At 38.1% G+C, this 22419-nt stretch overlaps 1 protein-coding gene across 2 annotated transcripts in view; it reads right to left on the bottom strand.

Moving 5' to 3' along the window:
* Positions 1-22419, bottom strand: part of ANO5 (anoctamin 5) — a 98138-nt gene that overhangs the window by 40026 nt on the left and 35693 nt on the right. For both annotated transcript variants that reach the window (XM_049890715.1, XM_049890716.1), the window contains exons 6-9: positions 21435-21503; positions 15538-15822; positions 12019-12132; positions 2303-2418 (exon numbers count right to left, since the gene is read on the bottom strand). In XM_049890715.1, coding sequence (XP_049746672.1) covers positions 2303-2418; positions 12019-12132; positions 15538-15822; positions 21435-21503 — 584 coding nt within the window. The remainder of the gene's footprint in view (positions 1-2302; positions 2419-12018; positions 12133-15537; positions 15823-21434; positions 21504-22419) is intronic.

Below are 22419 nucleotides of genomic sequence, written 5' to 3'. Positions count from 1 at the left end.
CCAGTGCTTCTTTCTTGGTGGTATGAGGTCCCCAACTCTCTGCTTGCTTCCCTTTTATCTCTTGAGAGATAAAAGGTGGTGCAGACCACACCCCAGGGAAACTCCCTTTACCTTGGATCAGGGAGGTGACCTGAATAAGGGCGGTGTTACAATCCCACTCTAAGCCTTTTAAACATAAAATTACAATCACAAAATGGAGGACAACCACAGGATGCTGGAAATCATACGTAAGATTAGTTGGCTTTATTTTATTTAGTTGGCTTGTATTAAGCCATAGCTGGGAGGGCTAGTTGGAATCTCTCCTCCAAGCAGGCCTGAGGAATCTGCTGGGAACAGTCGTCCTAGTGAGCCTCAGTAAATGCTGCCTCAAATGATGCACAGATGTAACATCCAACAGACTTATACGCCAAACCACAGACATGCAGCTCAATGTCCAAAATGGGTGATGGGTATACGAAGACTTGGTACTGCTTTGCTTCTTTTCCTGGCATCCTGATGGAAGTTGAGGGTTGGACAGTTGGGAGAATGGTCTGCCTCTGTACCTTCCGTGAACACTGCCTAAGTAAAGGCCCTGACCCAGAGCATTCTCTGATAAGGAGGCTGGGAATTGGGTCGCCTTCTCTTTCCTGGTTCCTTCTCCTTTTCAGTGAAGCCTTCCCCCTCTTCTGGGCACACACTAACTTTCTGTGTCTCTTGCACATTCACGGGCACCACCTGGCCAACCCCACTTCTATATCTTTTCCTGGTGGGGAAGGAACAGAGTCTTTCATACTATGGTACAAGAAGGGGAGTGTGCCAGACTGTGAAAGCTGGCTTTGAGGGGTGCACTGAAAGGGAAACAAGTTTTATGAGGCTGAACATGAGTGTCCTCATGTGGTTTGCTAGCTCACTGCGGTTTGCTAAGTCATCCTTATGTAAGCCCCTGGCATACAGCCACTATGTCCACCACCACTATAAAACCTCTGCCCTCCCACTGTGGGGTGCTGAGATCTGCTCTGGTCCTGCAGCCACCCAGGACTTGGCCTTGAGCTTGTATGTAAGTGTCCCTTACAAACTCCTTTACTCCTACCCTGGTGTTGCCTGCCTCTTTCTTCAGCCTCTCAACACCCACAATCTTTGGAGGTAAATTTGGTGTTGATGGTCCATGCCCGGACACACCACACAAAAATATGACTGAATGGATACTACTGAGTCAAGAGTAGTTACTTCTGTGGAGTGTGATGGAGGTGGAATTTCACTTAAAACTTTGCATATGTCTTTGTTACTTGAAATTTTTTGATAAACTTGTGCTATTTTTATAATGCAAAAAAAAAAAAAAAGACCACTATTCAAAACAATTAAAACATCCATCTAAAAAGAGTTCACATAAAGCAAATGATTTACAGAAAGCATCAACTTATGTATGCTAGGTGTCTTTTTTTTTTTTTTTTTAATTTCTCCTCTTGTTCTCCTTAAACTATCTATTGAGACAACATTTCAATGATTTGGATGGATGCATCAGAATCAGTCTCTTAAAACGGATGCTGTGATGCTGTGCAAGCAGAGCAGTACAAGCATAAATCATCAACTGAAAAATACAGCCTATAATAGCAAAGGGTCTGTAATCTGATTGTTCCTGTAGCGAAATCATAACAGGTGTCTCCTAACATTCTCTGTATAAGTAGTATTGCTATTGCTCAAAACAGGGACATGCAACCAGAGTATGCTTGCTTTAGTTAATGAAACTGTCTAAAAGAATTGAGTCACAGATCATCTTCACAGCTCTCTGAGGTCAACACATATACACAAATATCCATACACAACCTTTCTGCTATCTTCAAAATTCCAGGATGCTATTAGAAAATATACGATGGAAAAAAAATCTAATATTTATTAAACACCTAATTACTAGCCCCTTTGCTAAAAAATACACATATTTCATTTAATACCAAATAACCCCGTAAGGTAAGTTCTATTGTTATTCCCATTTTTAAGCAGAGAAAAGTTAGCCTCACAGGGGTTAAGTAACTTGACTAGGTTCATCTAGCTTCTAAGAGGCAGAATGTGGATTCGAATCAAGCCTAGATAATACTAACGCCTGGCCTCTTAACCACTGTGCTATTTCTATTGCCTCTCCCAGAGATTCTGGTACAACATTCTGCCTTTCAGTGAAATACTGATCAAGGTGTTGATATGAAACTTGAGAAGCTGTGAAATGTAGTGGGTGAAAACAGTAGTAAAAAAGAAAAGAATATGATGCCATTTTCAATAAAAATTACATCATCAAGTTTTAATCAGCCTCATCCTTGTATAAGAAACTTACCTAATCAAATTTAAAGGCTGCTCCTTGTAAAAATAGGAAAACCGAGCCCAGTTCTTGTGAAGTATGTATCTTTCATTGACAGGACTGGGAGGTTCTGATGGCTTCCAATATTGGCCCTACAGATATTCAAGAAGAGGGGACATAAAGGACAAAGAAAAAGACAAAGAAGTAATTGAACACTGTTTTTATAAAAACGGTGAATTAGGCTAATGCTCTCTTTACTTTTAGATTTTAATATTTCAGTAATGTTTAAGTATTTAATAAATTCTGTATAAACTATAGTCATAGTGATTTATTTGTTAAATTCTAGCACCCAGTTATGTAAGAACAAAAGTGAAAGTTTCAGATTGGTTTTATTCAAGTTGTTCCTTTCACCCAAAATGTCCTTTCTTTACTCAAATCCTAATATATTTACAGCTTAGCACTATATAGTAGGTTGCTACTTTACAACAGGCTAACTCTTTTCTTTTATAGATGGAAACACTAAATCTCAGGAGAGTTAAGCAACTGATCCAAAGTCACACTGCTTTGACAGGAATCTGTCCTGGCCTCACTGGCTATCATTGCTAGCCATTTCCCAAAGAGCTTAAAATATACACAACAAACATTAGCACTTAAGAGCCTCAGTATTGTTTCATGCCTCAATTCTTTTGCCACCATTAGAAATGAGTAGTTTTATTAATACTCCTTTAGGGCCTAGTATTTTTTTTTTTTTTTTTTTTAAAGTACTAGCTACAAAGTCGCCCTTCAAAACATTCCTTATAACTGTTTGCCTAGACAAGTGAATTGCTTAGGACGATACTGAATGACTAGCCAGCTTAAAATTGGGCACGTATGATAAGGAACAAGATTTTAAAGCATCTAGATTAGAACTTCTTTTCCTCCTGTAGTTAATCCTGCTGAATCTTGAGAGTTAAAATAGGAGGGGGAAAAAAAGCCACCTATTTGAGTATTGTGTAAAAACGTGTGTCTAAAGCACATAAGAAAAAAATCTAATACCTAACTGGCATTCAGAAGAGAAGAAAGAAATAAAACTAAATTAATAAGCTTACAGTGATCTCTATTGCTAGCTAGTGACATTGTATTTCCAGTAAGCCTGACTCCTCTGTCATCCTAGATGCATAGATTATAATTACTGGCAATTGAGGCTATTGTTTTGGTTTATGGCCTGATAATAGTAAGAACAGAATTAATGCCCTAAAAGAAAAAAGAAAGTGTGTGTGTGTGTGTGTGTGTGTGACCTAGAGTCAATTATCATACTGGCAAATAAATATTGACACTAGAAAGGTGACACAATAGTTTAAAGTGGTTAGATTTTTCAAGGAACACTACCTCGAAAAATCTGGGCAATAGTTTAGCTGCCACTCGTTTCATTGGAAATATTTGTTTTTTCCATATTGAAAGTATTTCTTAGGAAGAGAAACAGCATCAAAAAGCCTTTTGTAAGTATGTTGGTAGTGGTGTTAGGTGCCTTCGAGGAGGCTCTGACTCATAGTGACCTTAGGCATAACAGAATGAAACATTGCTAGGTCCTGCTCCATCCTCGTAATGGTTGCTATGTTTGAGCCTGTTGGTGCAGGCACTGTGTCTGTTCATCTCATTGAGGGTCTTCCTCTTTTTTGCTGACACTCTACTTTACCAAACATGATGGCTTTTTCCAGCGATCGGTTCCTCCTGATGACATGTCCAAAGTAAGTGAGACAAAGTCTCTCTACCCTTACTTCTAAGGAGAATTCTGGCTGTACTTCTTCCAAGATAAACCTGTTTGTTCTTCTGGCAGTCCAGGAAACATCAGTATTCTTCACCAACACCACAATTCAAATGTGTCAATTCTTCTTCAGTCTTCCTTATTCATTGTCCAGCTTTCATATGCATATAAGGCAATTGAAAATATCAGGGCTTGGGTCAGGCGCACCTAGTCCTCAGGTTGACGTCTTTGCTTTTTAACAGTTTAAAGAGGTCTTTTGCAGTAGATTTGCCCAATGCAATATGTTCGCTTGATTTTTTTGATTGCTGCTTCCAAAGGCATTGATTTTGGATCCAAGAAGAATGAAATCCTTGACAACTGCAATTTCTTCACCATTCTTCATGATGTTATTGGTCCAATTTTATGGATTTTCATTTTTGTTTATAAGTATGGAAGAGTAAAACAGGAACAAAAGAAATGAACGCTCCAACAGATGACCTCAAAGGAGTGTATACATGTCCAGTGACATGACTTCTACTTCTAAATTTAAATGCTAAATATCCACATGGGAAGGTTTCCCAATTGTTGCCCTCAGAAATGAGACTGAGTCTTCGTTGCCGAGTTTTCAGGTTTAGCTCAAAGGATGTATCATATAAAATATCACTTTTTATATAACTTTTTTTTCTTTACAATTTACAAAGTTCAGTAGGTTTGTACACTGATAGATATTACAGGCATTAGTAGTGAAAATACAGGATTGTTTTTAACTGTAGGAAAATAAACAATGGAAATACTTAAAATAACAAACTCAACATCCTCCACATGCATTCTTCCTTGATCCCCTTCTGAATCTCAGTTGTTTGTTCCAATCTTTCGTATGGGTTGAAGACTTTCGCTTGTTTTACAGTTGTGTTCATGCTTTGTTTCTAAACAAATTCCTAGTCTGTGAGCTCCATTTCTTCTAGTCTGTGAGCTCCATTTCATTGCATATTCCAGCAATATCTAGCAGAATGCTTTTCATGTAATTGAAACAAGTTATATAATTGATGAATGAATAAATAAATGCATATGGCTTCAAAATTTTACAAATGAAAGATCAGATGGGTTCAGAGAGAGATTTGCAAATATATATTCTAAAATGTTCTTTTAGTGAAACCACTGTTTCCAAAATGGGTTCTAAAGGAAACTCTTGTGCAAACATAATAATTGTTTTAAATGAACTCTCATTTGAAACCTCAATTTGAAGAGATATTAATGTCACCGGGGGTTTCAGCATAGTAGGTAACTTCTCAGCTTTGTGTTAGGAAGTCTGCAGGGATTTTCTCAACATGAACAAGAATTTAGCAGCCTGTTATAAAAAGAGGAGAAAATGGAAGATCCCCTCTCCCAATAAGGCAATCTCTGAATACAGGAAAGGGAAAATAGGCTCAGCATTTAAAAATCAAATTTAGGGGCGAAGATGGCGGACTAGGTAGACGCTACCTCGGATCCCTCTTGCAACAAAGACTCGGAAAAACAAGTGAATCGATCACATACATAACAATCTACGAACCCTGAACAACAAACACAGATTTAGAGATGGAGAACAAACAAATATGGGGAAGCAGTGATTGTTTTCAGAGCCTGGAGCCAGCGTACCAGTCAGCGGATTTTCTGGAAAAACTAGTTTCTCAGTGATGGCTCGGAGAAAGCAGTCCATATCAAACCACATAAAGAAGCAGACCATGAAAGCTTCTCCAATCCCCCAAACAAAAGAATCTAAATCTTTCCCAAATGAAGATACGATCCTGGAATTATCAGATACAGAATATAAAAAACTAATTTACAGAATGCTTCAAGACATCACAAATGAAATAAAGCAAACTGCAGAAAAAGTCAAGGAACACACCGATAAAACTGTTGAAGAACTCAAAAAGATTATTCAAGAACATAGTGGAAAAATTAATAAGTTGCAAGAATCCATAGAGAGACAGCATGTAGAAATCCAAAAGAGTAACAATAAAATTACAGAATTAGACAACGCAATAGGAAGTCAGAGGAGCAGACTCGAGCAATCAGAATGCAGACTGGGACATCTGGAGGACCAGGGAATCAACACCAACATAGCTGAAAAAAAATCAGATAAAAGAATTAAAAAAAAATGAAGAAACCCTAAGAATCATGTGGCACTCTATCAAGAAGGATAACTTGCAGGTGATTGGAGTCCCAGAACAGGGAGGGGGGACAGAAAACACAGAGAAAATAGTTGAAGATCTCCTGACACAAAACTTCCCTGACATCATGAAAGACGAAAGGATATCTTTCCAAGATGCTCATCGAACCCCATTTAAGATTGATCCAAAAAGAAAAACACCAAGACATATTATCATCAAACTCGCCAAAACCAAAGATAAAGAGAAAATTTTAAAAGCAGCCAGGGAGAAAAGAAAGGTTTCCTTCAAGGGATAATCAATAAGAATAAGTTCAGACTACTCAGCAGAAACCAGGCAGGCAAGAAGGGAATGGGACGACATATACAGAGCACTGAAGGAGAAAAACTGACAGCCAAGGATCGTATATCCAGCAAAACTCTCTCTGAAATATGAAGGCGAAATTAAGATATTTACAGATAAATACAAGTTTAGAGAATTTACAAAAACCAAACCAAAGCTACAAGAAATACTAAAGGATATTGTTTGGTCAGATAACCAATAATATCAGATACCAGCACAACACAAGGTCACAAAACAGAACGTCCTGATATCAACTCAAATAGGGAAATCACAAAAACGAACAAATGAAGATTGATTAAAAAAAAAAAATACACATAACAGGGAATCATGGAAGTCAATAGGTAAAAGATCACAATAATCAAAAAGAGGGACTAAATACAGGAGGCATTGAACTGCCAGATGGAGAGTGATACAAGGCGATATAGAACAATACAAGTTAGGTTTTTACTTAGAAAAATAGGGGTAAATAATAAGGTAACCACAAAAAGGTATAACAACTCCATAACTCAAGATAAAAGCCAAGAAAAACGTAACGACTCAACTAACATAAAGTCAAACACTATGAAAATGAGGATCTCACAATTTACTAAGAAAAACGTCTCAGCACAAAAAAAGTATGTGGAAAAATGAAATTGTCAACAACACACATAAAAAGGCATCAAAATGACAGCACTAAAAACTTATTTATCTATAATTACGCTGAATGTAAATGGACTAAATGCACCAATAAAGAGACAGAGTCACGGACTGGATAAAGAAACATGATCCATCTATATGCTGCCTACAAGAGACACACTTTAGACTTATAGACACAAACAAACTAAAACTCAAAGGATGGAAAAAAATATATCAAGCAAACAATAAGCAAAAAAGAAGAGGAGTAGCAATATTAATTTCTGACAAAATAGACTTTAGACTTAAATCCACCACAAAGGATAAAGAAGGACACTATATAATGATAAAAGGGACAATTGATCAGGAAGACATAACCATATTAAATATTTATGCACCCAATGACAGGGCTGCAAGATACATAAATCAAATTTTAACAGAATTGAAAAGTGAGATAGACACCTCCACAATTATAGTAGGAGACTTCAACACACCACTTTCGGAGAAGGACAGGACATCCAGTAAGAAGCTCAATAGAGACACGGAAGACCTACTTACAACAATCAACCAACTTGACCTCATTGACTTATACAGAACTCTCCACCCAACTGCTACAAAGTATACTTTTCTTCCTAGCACACATGGAACATTCTCTAGAATAGACCACATATTAGGTCATAAAACAAACCTTTGCAGAGTCCAAAACATCGAAATATTACACAGCATCTTCTCAGACCACAAGGCAATAAAACTAGAAATCAATAACAGAAAAACTAGGGAAAAGAAATCAAATACTTGGAAAATGAACAATACCCTCCTGAAAAAAGACTGGGTTATAGAAGACATCAAGGAGGGAATAAGGAAATTCATAGAATGCAACGAGAATGAAAATACTTCCTATCAAAACCTCTGGGACACAGCAAAAGCAGTGCTCAGAGGCCAATTTATATCAATAAATGCACACATACAAAAAGAAGAAAGAGCCAAAAGCAGAGAACTGTCCCTACAACTTGAACAAATAGAAAGTGAGCAACAAAAGAATCCATCAGGCACCAGAAGAAAACAAATAATAAAAATTAGAGCTGAACTAAATGAATTAGAGAACAGAAAAACAATTGAAAGAATTAACAAAGCCAAAAGCTGGTTCTTTGAAAAAATTAACAAAATTGATAAACCATTGGCTAGACTGACTAAAGAAATACAGGAAAGGAAACAAATAACCCGAATAAGAAATGAGAAGGACCACATCACAACAGAACCAAATGAAATTAAAAGAATCATTTTAGAGTATTACGAAAAATTGTACTCTAACAAATTTGAAAACCTAGAAGAAATGGATGAATTCTTGGAAAAACACTACCTACCTAAACTAACACATTCAGAAGTAGAACAACTAAATAGACCCATAACAAAAAAAGAGATTGAAACGGTAATCAAAAAACTCCCAACCAAAAAAAGCTCTGGCCCAGACAGCTTCACTGCAGAGTTCTACTAAACTTTCAGAGAAGAGTTAACACCACTACTACTGAAGGTATTTCAAAGCATAGAAAATGACGGAATACTACCCAACTCATTCTATGAAGCCACCATCTCCCTGATACCAAAACCAGGTAAAGACATTATAAAAAAAGAAAATTATAGACCTATATCCCTCATGAACATAGATGCAAAAATCCTCAACAAAATTCCAGCCAATAGAATCCAACAACACATCAAAAAAATAATTCACCATGATCAAGTGGGATTTATACCAGGTATGCAAGGCTGGTTTAATATCAGAAAAACCATTAATGTAATCCATCACATAAATAAAACAAAAGACAAAAACCACATGATCTTATCAATTGATGCAGAAAAGGCATTTGACAAAGTCCAACACCCATTTATGATAAAAACTCTTACCAAAATAGGAATCGAAGGAAAATTCCTCAACATAATAAAGGGCATCTATGCAAAGCCAACAGCCAATATCACTCTAAATGGAGAGAACCTGAAAGCATTTCCCTTGAGAACGGGAACCAGACAAGGATGCCCTTTATCACTGCTCTTATTCAACATCGTGCTTGAAGTCCTAGCCAGGGCAATTAGGCTAGACAAAGAAATAAAAGGTATCCGGATTGGCAAGGAGGAAGTAAAGTTATCACTATTTGCAGATGACATGATCTTATACACAGAAAACCTTAAGGAATCCTCCAGAAAACTACTGAAACTAATAGAAGACTTTGGCAGAGTCTCAGGTTATAAAACAAACATACAAAAATCACTTGGATTCCTCTACATCAATAAAAAGAACACCGAAGAGGAAATAACCAAATCAATACCACTCACAGTAGCTCCCAAGAAGATAAAATACTTAGGAATAAATCTTACCAAGGATGTAAAAGACCTATACAAAGAAAACTACAAAGCTCTACTACAAGAAATTCAAAAGGACATAATTAAGTGGAAAAACATACCTTGCTCATGGATAGGAAGACTTAACGTAGTAAAAATGTCTATTCTACCAAAAGCCATCTATACATATAACGCACTTCCGATCCAAATTCCAATGTCATATTTTAAGGGGATAGAGAAACAAATCACCAATTTCATATGGAAGGGAAAGAAGCCCCGGATAAGCAAAGCATTACTGAAAAAGAAGAAGAAAGTGGAAGGCCTCACTCTACCTGATTTCAGAAGCTATTATACAGCCACAGTAGTCAAAACAGCCTGGTACTGGTACAACAACAGGCACATAGACTAGTGGAACAGAATTGAGAACCCAAATATAAATCCATCCACGTATGACCAGCTGATATTTGACAAAGGCCCAGTGTCAGTTAATTGGGGAAAAGATAGTCTTTTTAACAAATGGTGCTGGCATAACTGGATATCGATTTGCAAAAAAATGAAACAGGACCCATACCTCACACCATGCACAAAAACTAACTCCAAGTGGATCAAAGACCTAAACATAAAGACTAAAATGATAAAGATCATGGAAGAAAAAATAGGGACAACCCTAGGAGCCCTAATACAAGGCATAAACAGAATACAAAACATTACCAAAAATGATGAAGAGAAACCTGATAACTGGGAGCTCCTAAAAATCAAACACCTATGCTCATCTAAAGACTTCACCAAAAGACTAAAAAGACCACCTACAGACTGGGAAAGAATTTTCAGCTATGACATCTCCGACCAGCGCCTGATCTCTAAAATCTACATGATTCTGTCAAAACTCAACCACAAAAAGACAAACAACCCAATCAAGAAGTGGGCAAAGGATATGAACACACATTTCACTAAAGAAGATATTCAGGCAGCCAACAGATACATGAGAAAATGCTCTCGATCATTAGCCATTAGAGAAATGCAAATTAAAACTACGATGAGATTCCATCTCACACCAACAAGGCTGGCATCAATCCAAAAAACACAAAATAATAAATGTTGGAGAGGCTGCTGAGAGATTGGAACTCTTATACACTGCTGGTGGGAATGTAAAATGGTACAACCACTTTGGAAATCTATCTGGCGTTATCTTAAACAGTTAGAAATAGAACTACCATACAACCCAGAAATCCCACTCCTCGGAATATACCCTAGAGAAATAAGAGCCTTTACACAAACAGATATATGCACACCCATGTTTACTGGAGCTCTGTTTACAATAGCAAAAAGTTGGAAGCAACCAAGGTGTCCATCAACGGATGAATGGGTAAATAAATTGTGGTATATTCACACAATGGAATACTACGCATCGATAAAGAACAGTGACGAATCTGTGAAACATTTCATAACATGGAGGAACCTGGAAGGCATCATGCTGAGCGAAATGAGTCAGAGGCAAAAGGACAAATATTGTATAAGACCACTATTATAAGATCTTGAGAAATAGTAAAAACTGAAAAGAACACATACTTTTGTGGTTACGAGGCGGGGAGGGAGGGAGGGAGGGAGAGGGTTTTTTATTGATTAATCAGTAGATAAGAACTGCTTTAGGTGAAGGGAAGGACAACACTCAATACATGGAAGGTCAGCTCAATTGGACTGGACCAAAAGCAAAGAAGTTTCCGGGATAAAATGAATGCTTCAAAGGTCAGCCGAGCAAGGGCGGGGGTCTGGGGACCATGGTTTGAGGGGACTTCTAAGTCAATTGGCAAAACAATTCTATTATGAAAACATTCTGCATCCCACTTTGAAATGTGGCGTCTGGGGTCTTAAATGCTAACAAGCGGCCATCTAAGATGCATCAATTGGTCTCAACCCACCTGGAGCAAAGGAAAATGAAGAACACCAAGGTCACACGACAACTAAGAGCCCAAGAGACAGAAAGGGCCACATGAACCAGAGACCTACATCATCCTGAGACCAGAAGAACTAGTTGGTGCCCGGCCACAATCAATGACTGCCCTGACAGGGAGCACAACAGAGAACCCCTGAGGGAGCAGGAGATCAGTGGGATGCAGACCCCAAATTCTCATGAAAAGACCATACTTAATGGTCTGACTGAGACTAGAGGAATCCTGGCGGCCATGCTCCCCAGACCTTCTGTTGGCACAGGACAGGAACCATCCCCGAAGACAACTCATCGGACATGAAAGGGACTGGTCAGTGGGTGGGAGAGAGATGCTGATGAAGAGTGATCTAATTATATCAGGTGGACACTTGAGATTGTGTTGGCATCTCTTGTCTGGAGGGGGGATGGGAGGATAGAGAGAGAGGGAAGCTGGCAAAATTGTCACAAAAGGAGAGACTGAAAGGGCTGACTCAATAGGGGGAGAGCAAGTGGGAGTACGGAGTTAGATGTATGTAAACTTATATGTGACAGACTGGTTGGATTTGTAAACGTTCACTTGAAGCTTAATAAAAGTTAATAAAAAAAATTTAAATAAATGGATAATAAATTCAAAAAGAAAAAAAAAAATCAAATTTATACTTACATCATGGAGTGGGAAGGCAGATGAGTAAGTTTTAGAATTTAGTAGTCTTTCAATCCCAAACCTTTTCTTCCCCTCTTCTGTGCCAAAAGGACACCGTGAGAGAATATAGTAAACCTACAAAGCAAGTAGAGCAACAGTGTCACATCTCAGAACTGATGCTTCCCATATTTGTTTTCCAATTTTTTCTCCCTATTATTAAAACAATATGCACTTTGTCTGAATGTAAATACAGGCTATGATTACAGAAGGAAGCTTCTCTTCTAGATGTCTGGGGGAAGATGTAGAGTATGGGGTTGTATGGAGTTTCCAGGTATTTTTAGCTCCTGAATGTGAGAGCTCCTCAATCTCCTGGTGGGTGGATCATAAGTTTTTTTTCTTCTCTGGTTCCAAGCTTCTCCAGGAGTTCTTTGTGCTACTAACGACTCAGTTAAGGGAATATGGGGTAGAACTGATACTTAGCCAAGTCTTAAAATATTTCTTCAATTAATTACTCTCACGATTTACACAGGGCTGCTCCTGATACCTAAATATATTAACTCAAGAGTACCATATCTCTGTAATCACTCTGCAAACACTGTATTTTAATTTTAGTTTTCTCCTACATGTAAACTGGGCTTTGGCTTCCTCTGTTCTTGTATTTCTGTAAATTCAATCTCATTTGTTTTTGCCTTTCCAGGCTTTTCAGATCTTCTGTTTTTTCTGCTTTCTGTTCTTTTGGTCTTTTTAGCACTGTTTTAGATTTATTTCCCTTACCTCCTTTTTATATTTCATCATTCAAGGATTGATTGGGATGATTGTTGTCCTTGAATTGTCATTTTTATCTAATCTAGCCATTCATTTCAACGGCAGCTTAATATTCCATCTTGGTAAATATGCCATAATTTATACAAGTTGATTTTAATTTTTATAAACAACATGTGAGTATCAACTATTTTACACACCTTGCATTATTTCCTTAAGAAAGATTCACTAAAATAAGAACTCTGTCTTCAGGTGACAACAAAGAGGAAAATCTAACTCTACTAGATAGATATTAAGACTTACTATAAAGCTATGGGGAAACCCTGGTGGCGTAGTGGTTAAGTGCTACAGCTGCTAACCAAAGGGTCAGCAGTTCAAATCCACCAGGTCCTCCTTGGAAACTCTATCGGGCAGTTCTACTCTGTCCCGTAGGGTCGCTCTGAGTAGGAATCAACTTGACGGCACTGGGCATGTTTTTTTTTTTTTTTTTTTAATAAAGCTATGGTAATAAATATGGTATGGTATTTTCAAATGAAAACAAATCTTAATTTAGGTAAGGACAAATTTTATTCAAAAGATATTTTATTCAAGAGGAGGAAAGCAACTTTTGAAAGAAGGGGAGGGGGCTATTGACCTATTATACATATATATATAAAATATCCTTATATATGCGAGTCCTGGTGGCACGATGGTTAAAGTGTTCAGCTTCCATAAAGATTTATAGCCTTGAAACCCTATTGGGCAGTTCTAATCTGTCCCATAGAGTACCTATGAGTCAGAATCAACTTGACGGCAAGGTGTTTGGGATATTATATATATATGCATGTAATTTTGGACTACACCCATGGAAGCAGCAGTCAAGAAATCAAAAGATGCACTGCATCAGGCAAATCTGCTGCAAAAGAACTCTTTAAAGTGCTGAAAAGCAAAGACGTCACCTTGAAGACTAAGGTGCGCCTTACCCAAGCCATGGTGTTTTCAATTGCCTCATGTGCATGTGAAAGCTGGATGATGACTTTGAATTGTGGTGCTGGAGAAGAATATTGAATATACAGTGGACTGCCAAAAGAATGAATAAATCTGTCTTGGAAGAAGTAAGACCAGAATGCTCCTCTGAAGCAAGAATGGCAAGACTATGTCTCACACACTTTGGACATGTTGTCAGGAGGGATCAGTCCCTGGAGAAGGACATCATGCTTGGTAAAGTGGAGGGTCAGCTTAAAAGAGGAAGACCCTTAACAAGATGGACTGTTGCAGCGCCTGCAACAATGGGCTTAGGCATAACAACGATTATGAGGATGGTGCAGGACAAGGCAGTGATTTTTTCTGTTGTATATAGGGTCACTACGAGTTGGAATCAACTTGACAGCACCTAACAAAAATAATTTCGGATAATTTGGTAATATATAAAAATATACATAACATGCAAATATATGCTAATATCTCCTAAGCTGATCATACCATGCAGATAGCCCAGGCAGGGGAGGGAGGAAAGATTTACATACTAGAACTTTTACTCTTTTGTTAATGGTAAAAACAAATTTCACTAGGTCTATACAGAACGCTGGTAGTAAGGTGGTTAACAGCTCATCTGCTAACCAAAAGGTTGCCAGTCTGAATCCACCAGGCTCTCCTTGGAAACTCTAGGGGGCAACTCAAATCTATCCTGTAGGGTCGCTATGAATTGGAATCAACTCAACGAGAACGGATTTGGTTTCGTTTTTTTTTATACACACCTTCCAAATTTTACCCCATTGAGTAACACTGATTACAAAGATTTTATTTTAATATCCTTGCAATGACTGATTTGAGAATGATGTGAGGCAGAATAGTCTTTTCAGCTATACAGACTAACTGCCTAGGGCAACACAGAATTCAGATCTTAAAACAACGAGCAGTGAGCTTGCTCACAAGCAGATATTAACTGATATCCTGTTCTTCTCAGTGAGCACATGTAAATCTCTCAGAGGCCGCCAAAGAAACTTAACAGGTATGTGATTCAGTCACTGACTCCATATCCTCACCAGCACTGAACAAAATACCCTAGAACTAAATAGAATAATCTATCTGTCATAAGGATGTGAAAGATTAGTCAGATCAATAACTATAGTAAGTAACGCTTCCTGAGCACATGCTATGTGGCAGGCACTGTTCAAAGCCTTTTATATGGTAACTCATTTAATTTTTTGCATAACAAACGAGACAGATATTAGCCCTACAATGACACAAAGAAATACTGGAACAGGAATCATGATGCTCTAAGAGAGGGGTCTTAAATGAGAAAATTAAACATCGTAGTACTACAAATGAAGAAGAAATATTACTATTCAAAAGACTGAAAATCATTTCAAATGATGTGGAAAAAATTCTGAGGTTTCTGAAATGCTATTTATATATATATAAAAAAATCAAAACATCCCATTTCCATGCACTGAGTGCACAAAACAAAACTGTGTCTCTAAGACCTTTTTACAAAAATTACAATTGGCCTCTGCCTCCCAATTGAGCACTTTCCTGATATTGCATGACACCTTTTCTTTTTTGCATCCACACTGTCAACCATTCATTTTTAGAAAACAATTTGAGATGTAGGGAGGTTAATGAATTTGTGTAACCCTAATGGACTTTTGAACCTGAACCAAACTACCAAATATTTATTAAAATTTACTCAAAAAAAGTCTTGCAGACATAGTGTCATACATGTATATGTACAAAAGCACAAATAGGTAAACATCCCTTCCTTGAATGGCTATATACACAAAGGTCTTTTCTACCTACAATTCTGTTCCTTGCTGAGGTCGGAAAGAAGGTTGACTCGTCTTCAATGAGGAAGAGCTCCTGCCGATGTCTGGTGAATTGGGCAGTGAAATATTCAGGATGAGGGTGCTTCACAGCCTTTTTGAGCTTCAGAGGCCCAAGGACACAGCTAAAGGGGTTTGCATCAGGTGGGGGGATATCACTCTCCCTAATGGGCAGTTTCATTCCCAACACTTCAGCATAGGTAATTAATACCTCCCAAGGGGCATGGATCTTGACAAAGTAAGTTTTTCCATCTTCAGAGTCCTGCATAAAAAGGAGGCAAGATAACAGAAAACTTAATGATCTGCTTATTACTGGCTAATTAAAGAAATAAAATAAAATTTTATAAAAATCTCAAATTAAAGATGTCTCAGTACTTTCAATTCATTGAATTTTTTTCAGCAAAACTTCTAGAAAAGGAAGTGTTAAAATATATGCTTAGATATACATATATATACATATACACATGCATGTGCACACACACATATACATATATATATGTATATATATGTGTGTGTGTATATATATATATTTTTTTCTCCTGCACAGAGGCTGGTGGGATCAAACCTCCAACCTTTAGGTTAGCAGTAGAGAACTTAACCATTGCCACACAAGTGTTGCTACGAGTCAAAATTGACTCAATGGCAAACAACAACAACAACAAATATATACATGTATATAAAACAACATATACGTATATAGATATAGATATATAATTTGTTGTTGTTAACTGCCATCAAGTCAGTTCTGACAGGGACTGTATGAAAAACAGAACAAAACACTGTCCGGTCCTGTGCCACCCTCACAACCATTGTTACGCTTGAGACCATTGTCGCAGCCACTGTGTCAATCCATCTCAGTGAGCGTCTTCCTCATTTTTGCTGACCCTTTAAGAAGCACGATGTCCTTCTCCAGGGACTAGGCCCTCCTGATAATACATCCAAAATACATGAGACAAAGTCTTGCCATCCTTGCTTCCAAGGAGCTTTCTGGCTATACTTCTTCCAAGACAGGCTTGTTCGTTCTTCTGGCAGTCCATGGTATATTTAATATCCTTGGCCAAACCATAATTCAAAGGTGTCAAATCTTCTTCTTCTGTCTTCCTTATTCATTGCCCAGTTTCCATATGCATATGAGATGTCTGAAAATACCATGGCTTGGGTCAGGTGCACCTTAGACCTCAAAGTGACATCTTTGCTTTTTAACACTTTAAAGAGGTCTTTTGCCACAGATTTGCCTAATGCAATACATCCTTTAATTTCTTGACTGCTGCTTCCATGAGTGTTGGCTACGGATCCAAGTAAATGAAGTCCTTGACAACTTCAGAATTTTCTCAGGTTATCAAGATGTTGTTTATTGGTTCAGTTAGGAGGATATTTGTTTTCTTTATGTTGAGGTGCAATCCATACTGAAGTCTGTGGTATTTGATCTTCATCAATAAGTGCTGCAAGTCCTACTCATTTTCAGCAAGCAATATTGTGTCATCTTTATCGTAGGTTGTTAATGAGTCTTCCTCCAATCCTGATGCCATGTTTTTCTTCATATGGTCCAGTTTCTTGGATTATTTGCTCAGCATAAAGATTGAATAAGCATTGCGAAAGGATACACCTTTCCTGACTTTAAAACGTGTAGTATGCCCTTGTTCTGTTAGATTGACTGCCTCTTGGTCTATGTACAGGCTCCATCTGTGCAAAATTAAATGTTCTGGAATTCCCGATCTTCACAATGTTGTCCATAATTTATGACCCACACAGTTGAATGCCTTTGCATAGTCAACAATATACAGGTAAACATCTGTCATGGGTTGAATTATGTCCCCCCAAAAACATGTGTATCAATGTGGCTGGGCCATGATTCCCAGTATTTTGTGGCTGCCCTCCATTTCGTGACTGTAATCTTATGTTAAAGAGGATTAGGGTAGGATTATAACACCCATGCTAAGGTCACGTCCCTAACCCAATATAAAGGGAGTTTCTGTGGGGTGTGGCCTGCACCGCCTTTTATCTTACAAGAGATAAAAGGAAAGGGAAGCAAGTAGAGAGTTGGGGACTTCATACCACCAAGAAAGCAGTGCCAGGAGCAGAGTGTGTCCTTTGGACCTGAGGTTCCTGCGCTGAGATGCTCTCAGACCAAGGGAAGGCTGATGCATCACAAGGACCTTCCTCCAGAGCTGGCAGATAGAGAAAGCCTTTCCCTGGGACCAGTGTCCCGAATTTGTATTTCTAGCCTATTGGACTGCAAGAAAATTAATTTCTCTTTGTTAAAGCCATCCACTTGTGGTATTTTTGTTATAGCAGCACTAGATAACCAAGACAACATCTTTTTGGTATTCTCTGCTTTCAGCCATGATCCATCTGACATCAGGATTGATATACCTCATCCCATATCCTTTTCTGAATCCTGCTTGAATTTCTGGCAGTTCCTGTCAATGCACTGATGCAATTGCTTTTGAATGATTTTCGACATAATTTTACTTTTGTGTGATATTAATGATATTGTTTATTTCTGCTTTCTCTTGGATCAGCTTTCTTTGTAATAGGCACAAATATGGGAAACCCTGGTGGCATAGCGGTTAAGTGCTAGGGCTGCTAACGAAAAGGTTGGCAGTTCAAATCCACCGGGTGCTCCTTCAAAACTCTATGGGGCCGTTCTACCCTGTCCTATAGGGTTGTTATGAGTCAGAATTGACTCGATGGCAACGGGTTTGTTTTGTTTTTCCAATTAGTTGGCCAGGTAGATATCCTCCAAATTTCTTAGCATGGATGAGTGAGCACCTCCAACGCTGCATCCATTTGATGAAACATTTCAGTTGGTATTCCATCAATTCCTGTAGCCTTGTTTTCACCAATGCCTTCAGTGCAGCTCGGACTTCTTCCTTCAGTACCATCAGCTCTTGATTATACACTACCTCCTGAAATGGTTGAATGTCGACCACTTCTTTTTGGCACAGTGACTGTACTCCTTCCTTCTTCTTTTGATGCTTCCTGCATTGTTCTGTATTTTCCCCATTGCAATAATGAAGGACAGAATCCTTCAATATTGCAACCCGAGGCTTGAATTTTTTCTTTAATTCTTTCAGCTTAAGAAATGCTGAGTGTGTTCTACTCTTTTGGTTTTCTACCTCCAGGTCTTTTCACTTGTCATTAAAATACTTTGTCTTCTCGAGCCGCCCTTTGAAAATTTCTGTTCAACTCTTTGCTTCATCATTTCTTCTACTTGCTTTACCTACTCTATGTTCAAGAGCAAGTTTCAGAGTCTCTTCTGACATCCATTTTGGTCTTTTCTTTTTAATGACTCTTACCTTCTTCATGTATGATGTCCTTGATGTCATTCCACAACTCATCTGATCTTCAGTCATTAGTGTTCAATGTTTCAAATCTATTCTTTAGATGGTCTCAAAATTCAGGTGTGATAAATTTCAGGTCGTATTTTGGCTCTCATGGACTTGCTCTGGTGGCATAGTGGTTAAGAGCTAGGGCTGCTAACCAAAAGGTCAGCAGTTCGAACCCACCAGATGCCTCTTGGAAACTGTATGGGACAGTTCTACCCTGTCCTATAGGGTTGCTATGAGTCAGAATTGACTCGACGGCAACAGGTTTGGTTTGGTTTTGGTTTGGACTCGCTCTAATTTTCTTCAGCTTCAACTTGAATTTGCTTATGAGCAGTCAATACTGTTCTGCAGTCAGCCCCTAGCCTCCTTCTGACTGATGATATTGAGCTTCTCCATCGTCTCCTTCCACAGGTGTAGTCTATTTGATTCCTGTGTATTCCATCCTTTGTATTCCATATGGTAAGGTTCACATGTATAGTCACCATTTATGTTGTTGAAAAAACATATTTGCAATGAAGAAGTCATTTGTCTTGCAAAATTCTATTATGTGGTCTCTGGTGTCGTTCGTATCATCAAGACCATATTTTTCAGCTACTGATCCTCCTTCTTTGTTTCCAACTTTCTCCTTCCAGTAAATATCAGTGCATCTTGATTGCATGTTTAATCAGTTCCAGACTGTGGAAGTTGGTAAAAAATCTTCAATTTCTTCATCTTTGGACTTAGTGGTTGGTGTGTAAATTTGAATAGTAGTCGTATTAACTGGTCTTCCTTGTAGACATACGGATATTATCCTATCATGGACAGCATTGTACTTCAGGACAGAGAACTTCAAATGTTCTTTTTGAGAACAAATGTGACGCCATTCCTCTTAAATTTGTCATTCCTGGCATATAAGACCATGATTGTGTGATTCAAAATGGCCAATACCAGTCCATTTCAGTTCACTAATGCCTGTGATATTGATCTTTATGTATTCCATTTCATTTTTGATGACTTCCAATTTTCCCACATGCATACTCTGTATATTACACGTTCCAATTATTAATGGGTGTTTGCAGCTGTTTATTCTCATTTCAAGTCATGCCATATCAGCAAATGAAGGTCCGAAAAGCTTGACTCCATCCACATCACTAAGATTGACTCTATTTTCAGGAGGCAGCTCTTCCCTAGTCCTATTTTGAGTGCCTTCCAACCTGAGGCACTCGTTTTGAAGCACTATATCAGACAATGTTCTCTTGCTTTTTATAAGGTTTTTACTGGGCAATTCCTTCAGAAGTAGACCTCCAGACCCTTCTTCCTAGTCTGTCTTTGTCTGGAAACTCCACTAAAGTCTGTCCACCAAGTGTGACCCTGCTGGTATTTGAAATTCCTGTGGCCAAGGTTCCAGTATCACAGCAACATGCAAGCTACCACAGTACAGTAAACTGACAGACATGTGGTAGTTATATATATATATATATACATACACACACACACACACACACATAGAGAGAGAAAGAAATTTAAAAATATATATACTTCATGTTCAATGTAGACTAAGCCCAAAATCCACAGCTCTTTATGTGGCTCTGAGCAATCACTAAGTTTTTAAAGATGAGTGATGAGCTTGGAATTGTGTTTTGCTTATATGAAGGATATACACAACTACGAAATTTACTCATTCTTCTTACGCAGCTTCTATGTATAACCCACACATAGAAGAAGAGCTTTAGATAATAAAGGTTCATTACAGAAATGATCAGTCATAAATTGTGTGGTATAATACACATTCATTAGTTCAATTTTAAAAAGGGGATAAATAAGAACTAAGTGAAAAAAGGGTCGCTATGAGTCAGAATCAACTCAACGGCACTGGGTTTAAGCGAAATAAACAAATAAATGAATAACCTGTTGCCATGGAGTCAATTCCAACTCAAAGCAACCCTATAGAACAGAGTAGAACTGCCCCATTGAGTTTCCAAGGAGCACCTGGTATATACAAACTGCTGACCTTTTGGTTAGCAGATGTAGCTCTTAACCACTATCCCATCAGGGTTTCCAAGTAAGAACTAGAGATTATTAATTTAGAACGGAAGAGTTCTCGAAGTTTCATCAACAGGTGGGAATTGAAATAGGTCTCTAGAAAACCAGTAGGTGGTAGGAGATAAAAAGAACTTGGCATACTGATGCAACAGAAAAAGTATCTTGGCTTAAATAACAGGTTGTGCTGGAAGCTATCCAAGTTAACTAGCTAGGGTGCCAGATTACAGGCAGCCTTCAAATGAGACAGATATGAAGCAAAGACAGTGTCTTCATTTTTTCTTTTTATTCTGGATGGGAATCATGGGTATCTATTTTTAAAATGCTCCACTGATTATCCCACACTCAGGGCAAAGATCTACTTACCTGGAAGACCAGAGCCTAAACGATGTCAAGCACACATATCTGTAGCCAAATGAACCATTTCATTGTCCCCAAACACAAGTCTATCACATCAAAGGACGGAACAGGAGAAAACAACACTTAAAACACCAACCTTCCAGTAAAAATTAACAATTACATTTACCCTTTTGTCTTCAGTTTCCAACTCAAGACCTGTTTTTCTGAGATTTATTTCAAACTCTCTTCTTCTTTCCTGTGACAAAACAAATAAACAGAATTACGCAGAGCACTCTTCTGTCCAGTGAATACGTAGAATCATTTCACAATGGCTCTGTCTTTGGATAAGGTTCTCTACCCCTTCCATTGTTGTGTGAAAAGTGCTACATGAATTGCACTGATCTTGGTACCATGTACTATCTTTCACCTATACTATAATCCTCAAAACGGGAGGAAAGAATTTGAGAAATGGGCACTAGCTGATGGGGAAACTGGGGTCAGAAATTTTTTTACTTTTTCTTTTTAAGTTGGGAGAATTAACAGATACTTGTGTGTTGAAAATTATGACCTAGTAAAGAACAACAATTACACAAAATATAATTTAGGAGAGAGGAGCAAGCTGTTACAGTGATATTCTTACATAGGTGTGCAAAAAAGAGCTAATATGAGCCCGCTGTCCTTAGAAAGGCCTGCTTGCAAGATTGGCGCTTCACTAGCATCTGGCAATTTGGGTTTCAGGAAGGTTCCCACTATTCCCAGAACTGGTAAGAGTGGCTCACTGTGCTTAAACTATTTGTAATAATTATGCTGTTTATGGTGAATACCTGCTTCCCTCTGGGAGTATATTTTGGTATGTGCTAGGCAGAAGGTGACTACATAGTCATTCATGGACCATCCTAGGCCAATAAAAATGTAGGTACTCAGTCTGTAATGCATTTCTCTAGGAGATAATATTTTGCATGTGTTGTTACACATCATTGTTGGAGATATTAAGTGCATCCTGTGTGATTACACTGAGAGAAGACTCTTAGAAACTTGCATCTGGTTTCCTCTGGACTTCACCCCCTGTGCCCTTCCCTTTGCTGATATTAGTTTGCCTTTTCTTTTTTTGCCGTAATAACTCATAGGTATCAATATCATAGTAAGCTGTACCTTGTGAGTTCTTCTAGTGA

Source organism: Elephas maximus, chromosome 7 (genome assembly GCF_024166365.1).
Source record: "Elephas maximus indicus isolate mEleMax1 chromosome 7, mEleMax1 primary haplotype, whole genome shotgun sequence".
NCBI lineage: Eukaryota > Metazoa > Chordata > Mammalia > Proboscidea > Elephantidae > Elephas > Elephas maximus.
Note: the sequence above shows the minus strand (reverse complement) of the source record. Positions and strands in the feature narration are given on the sequence as shown.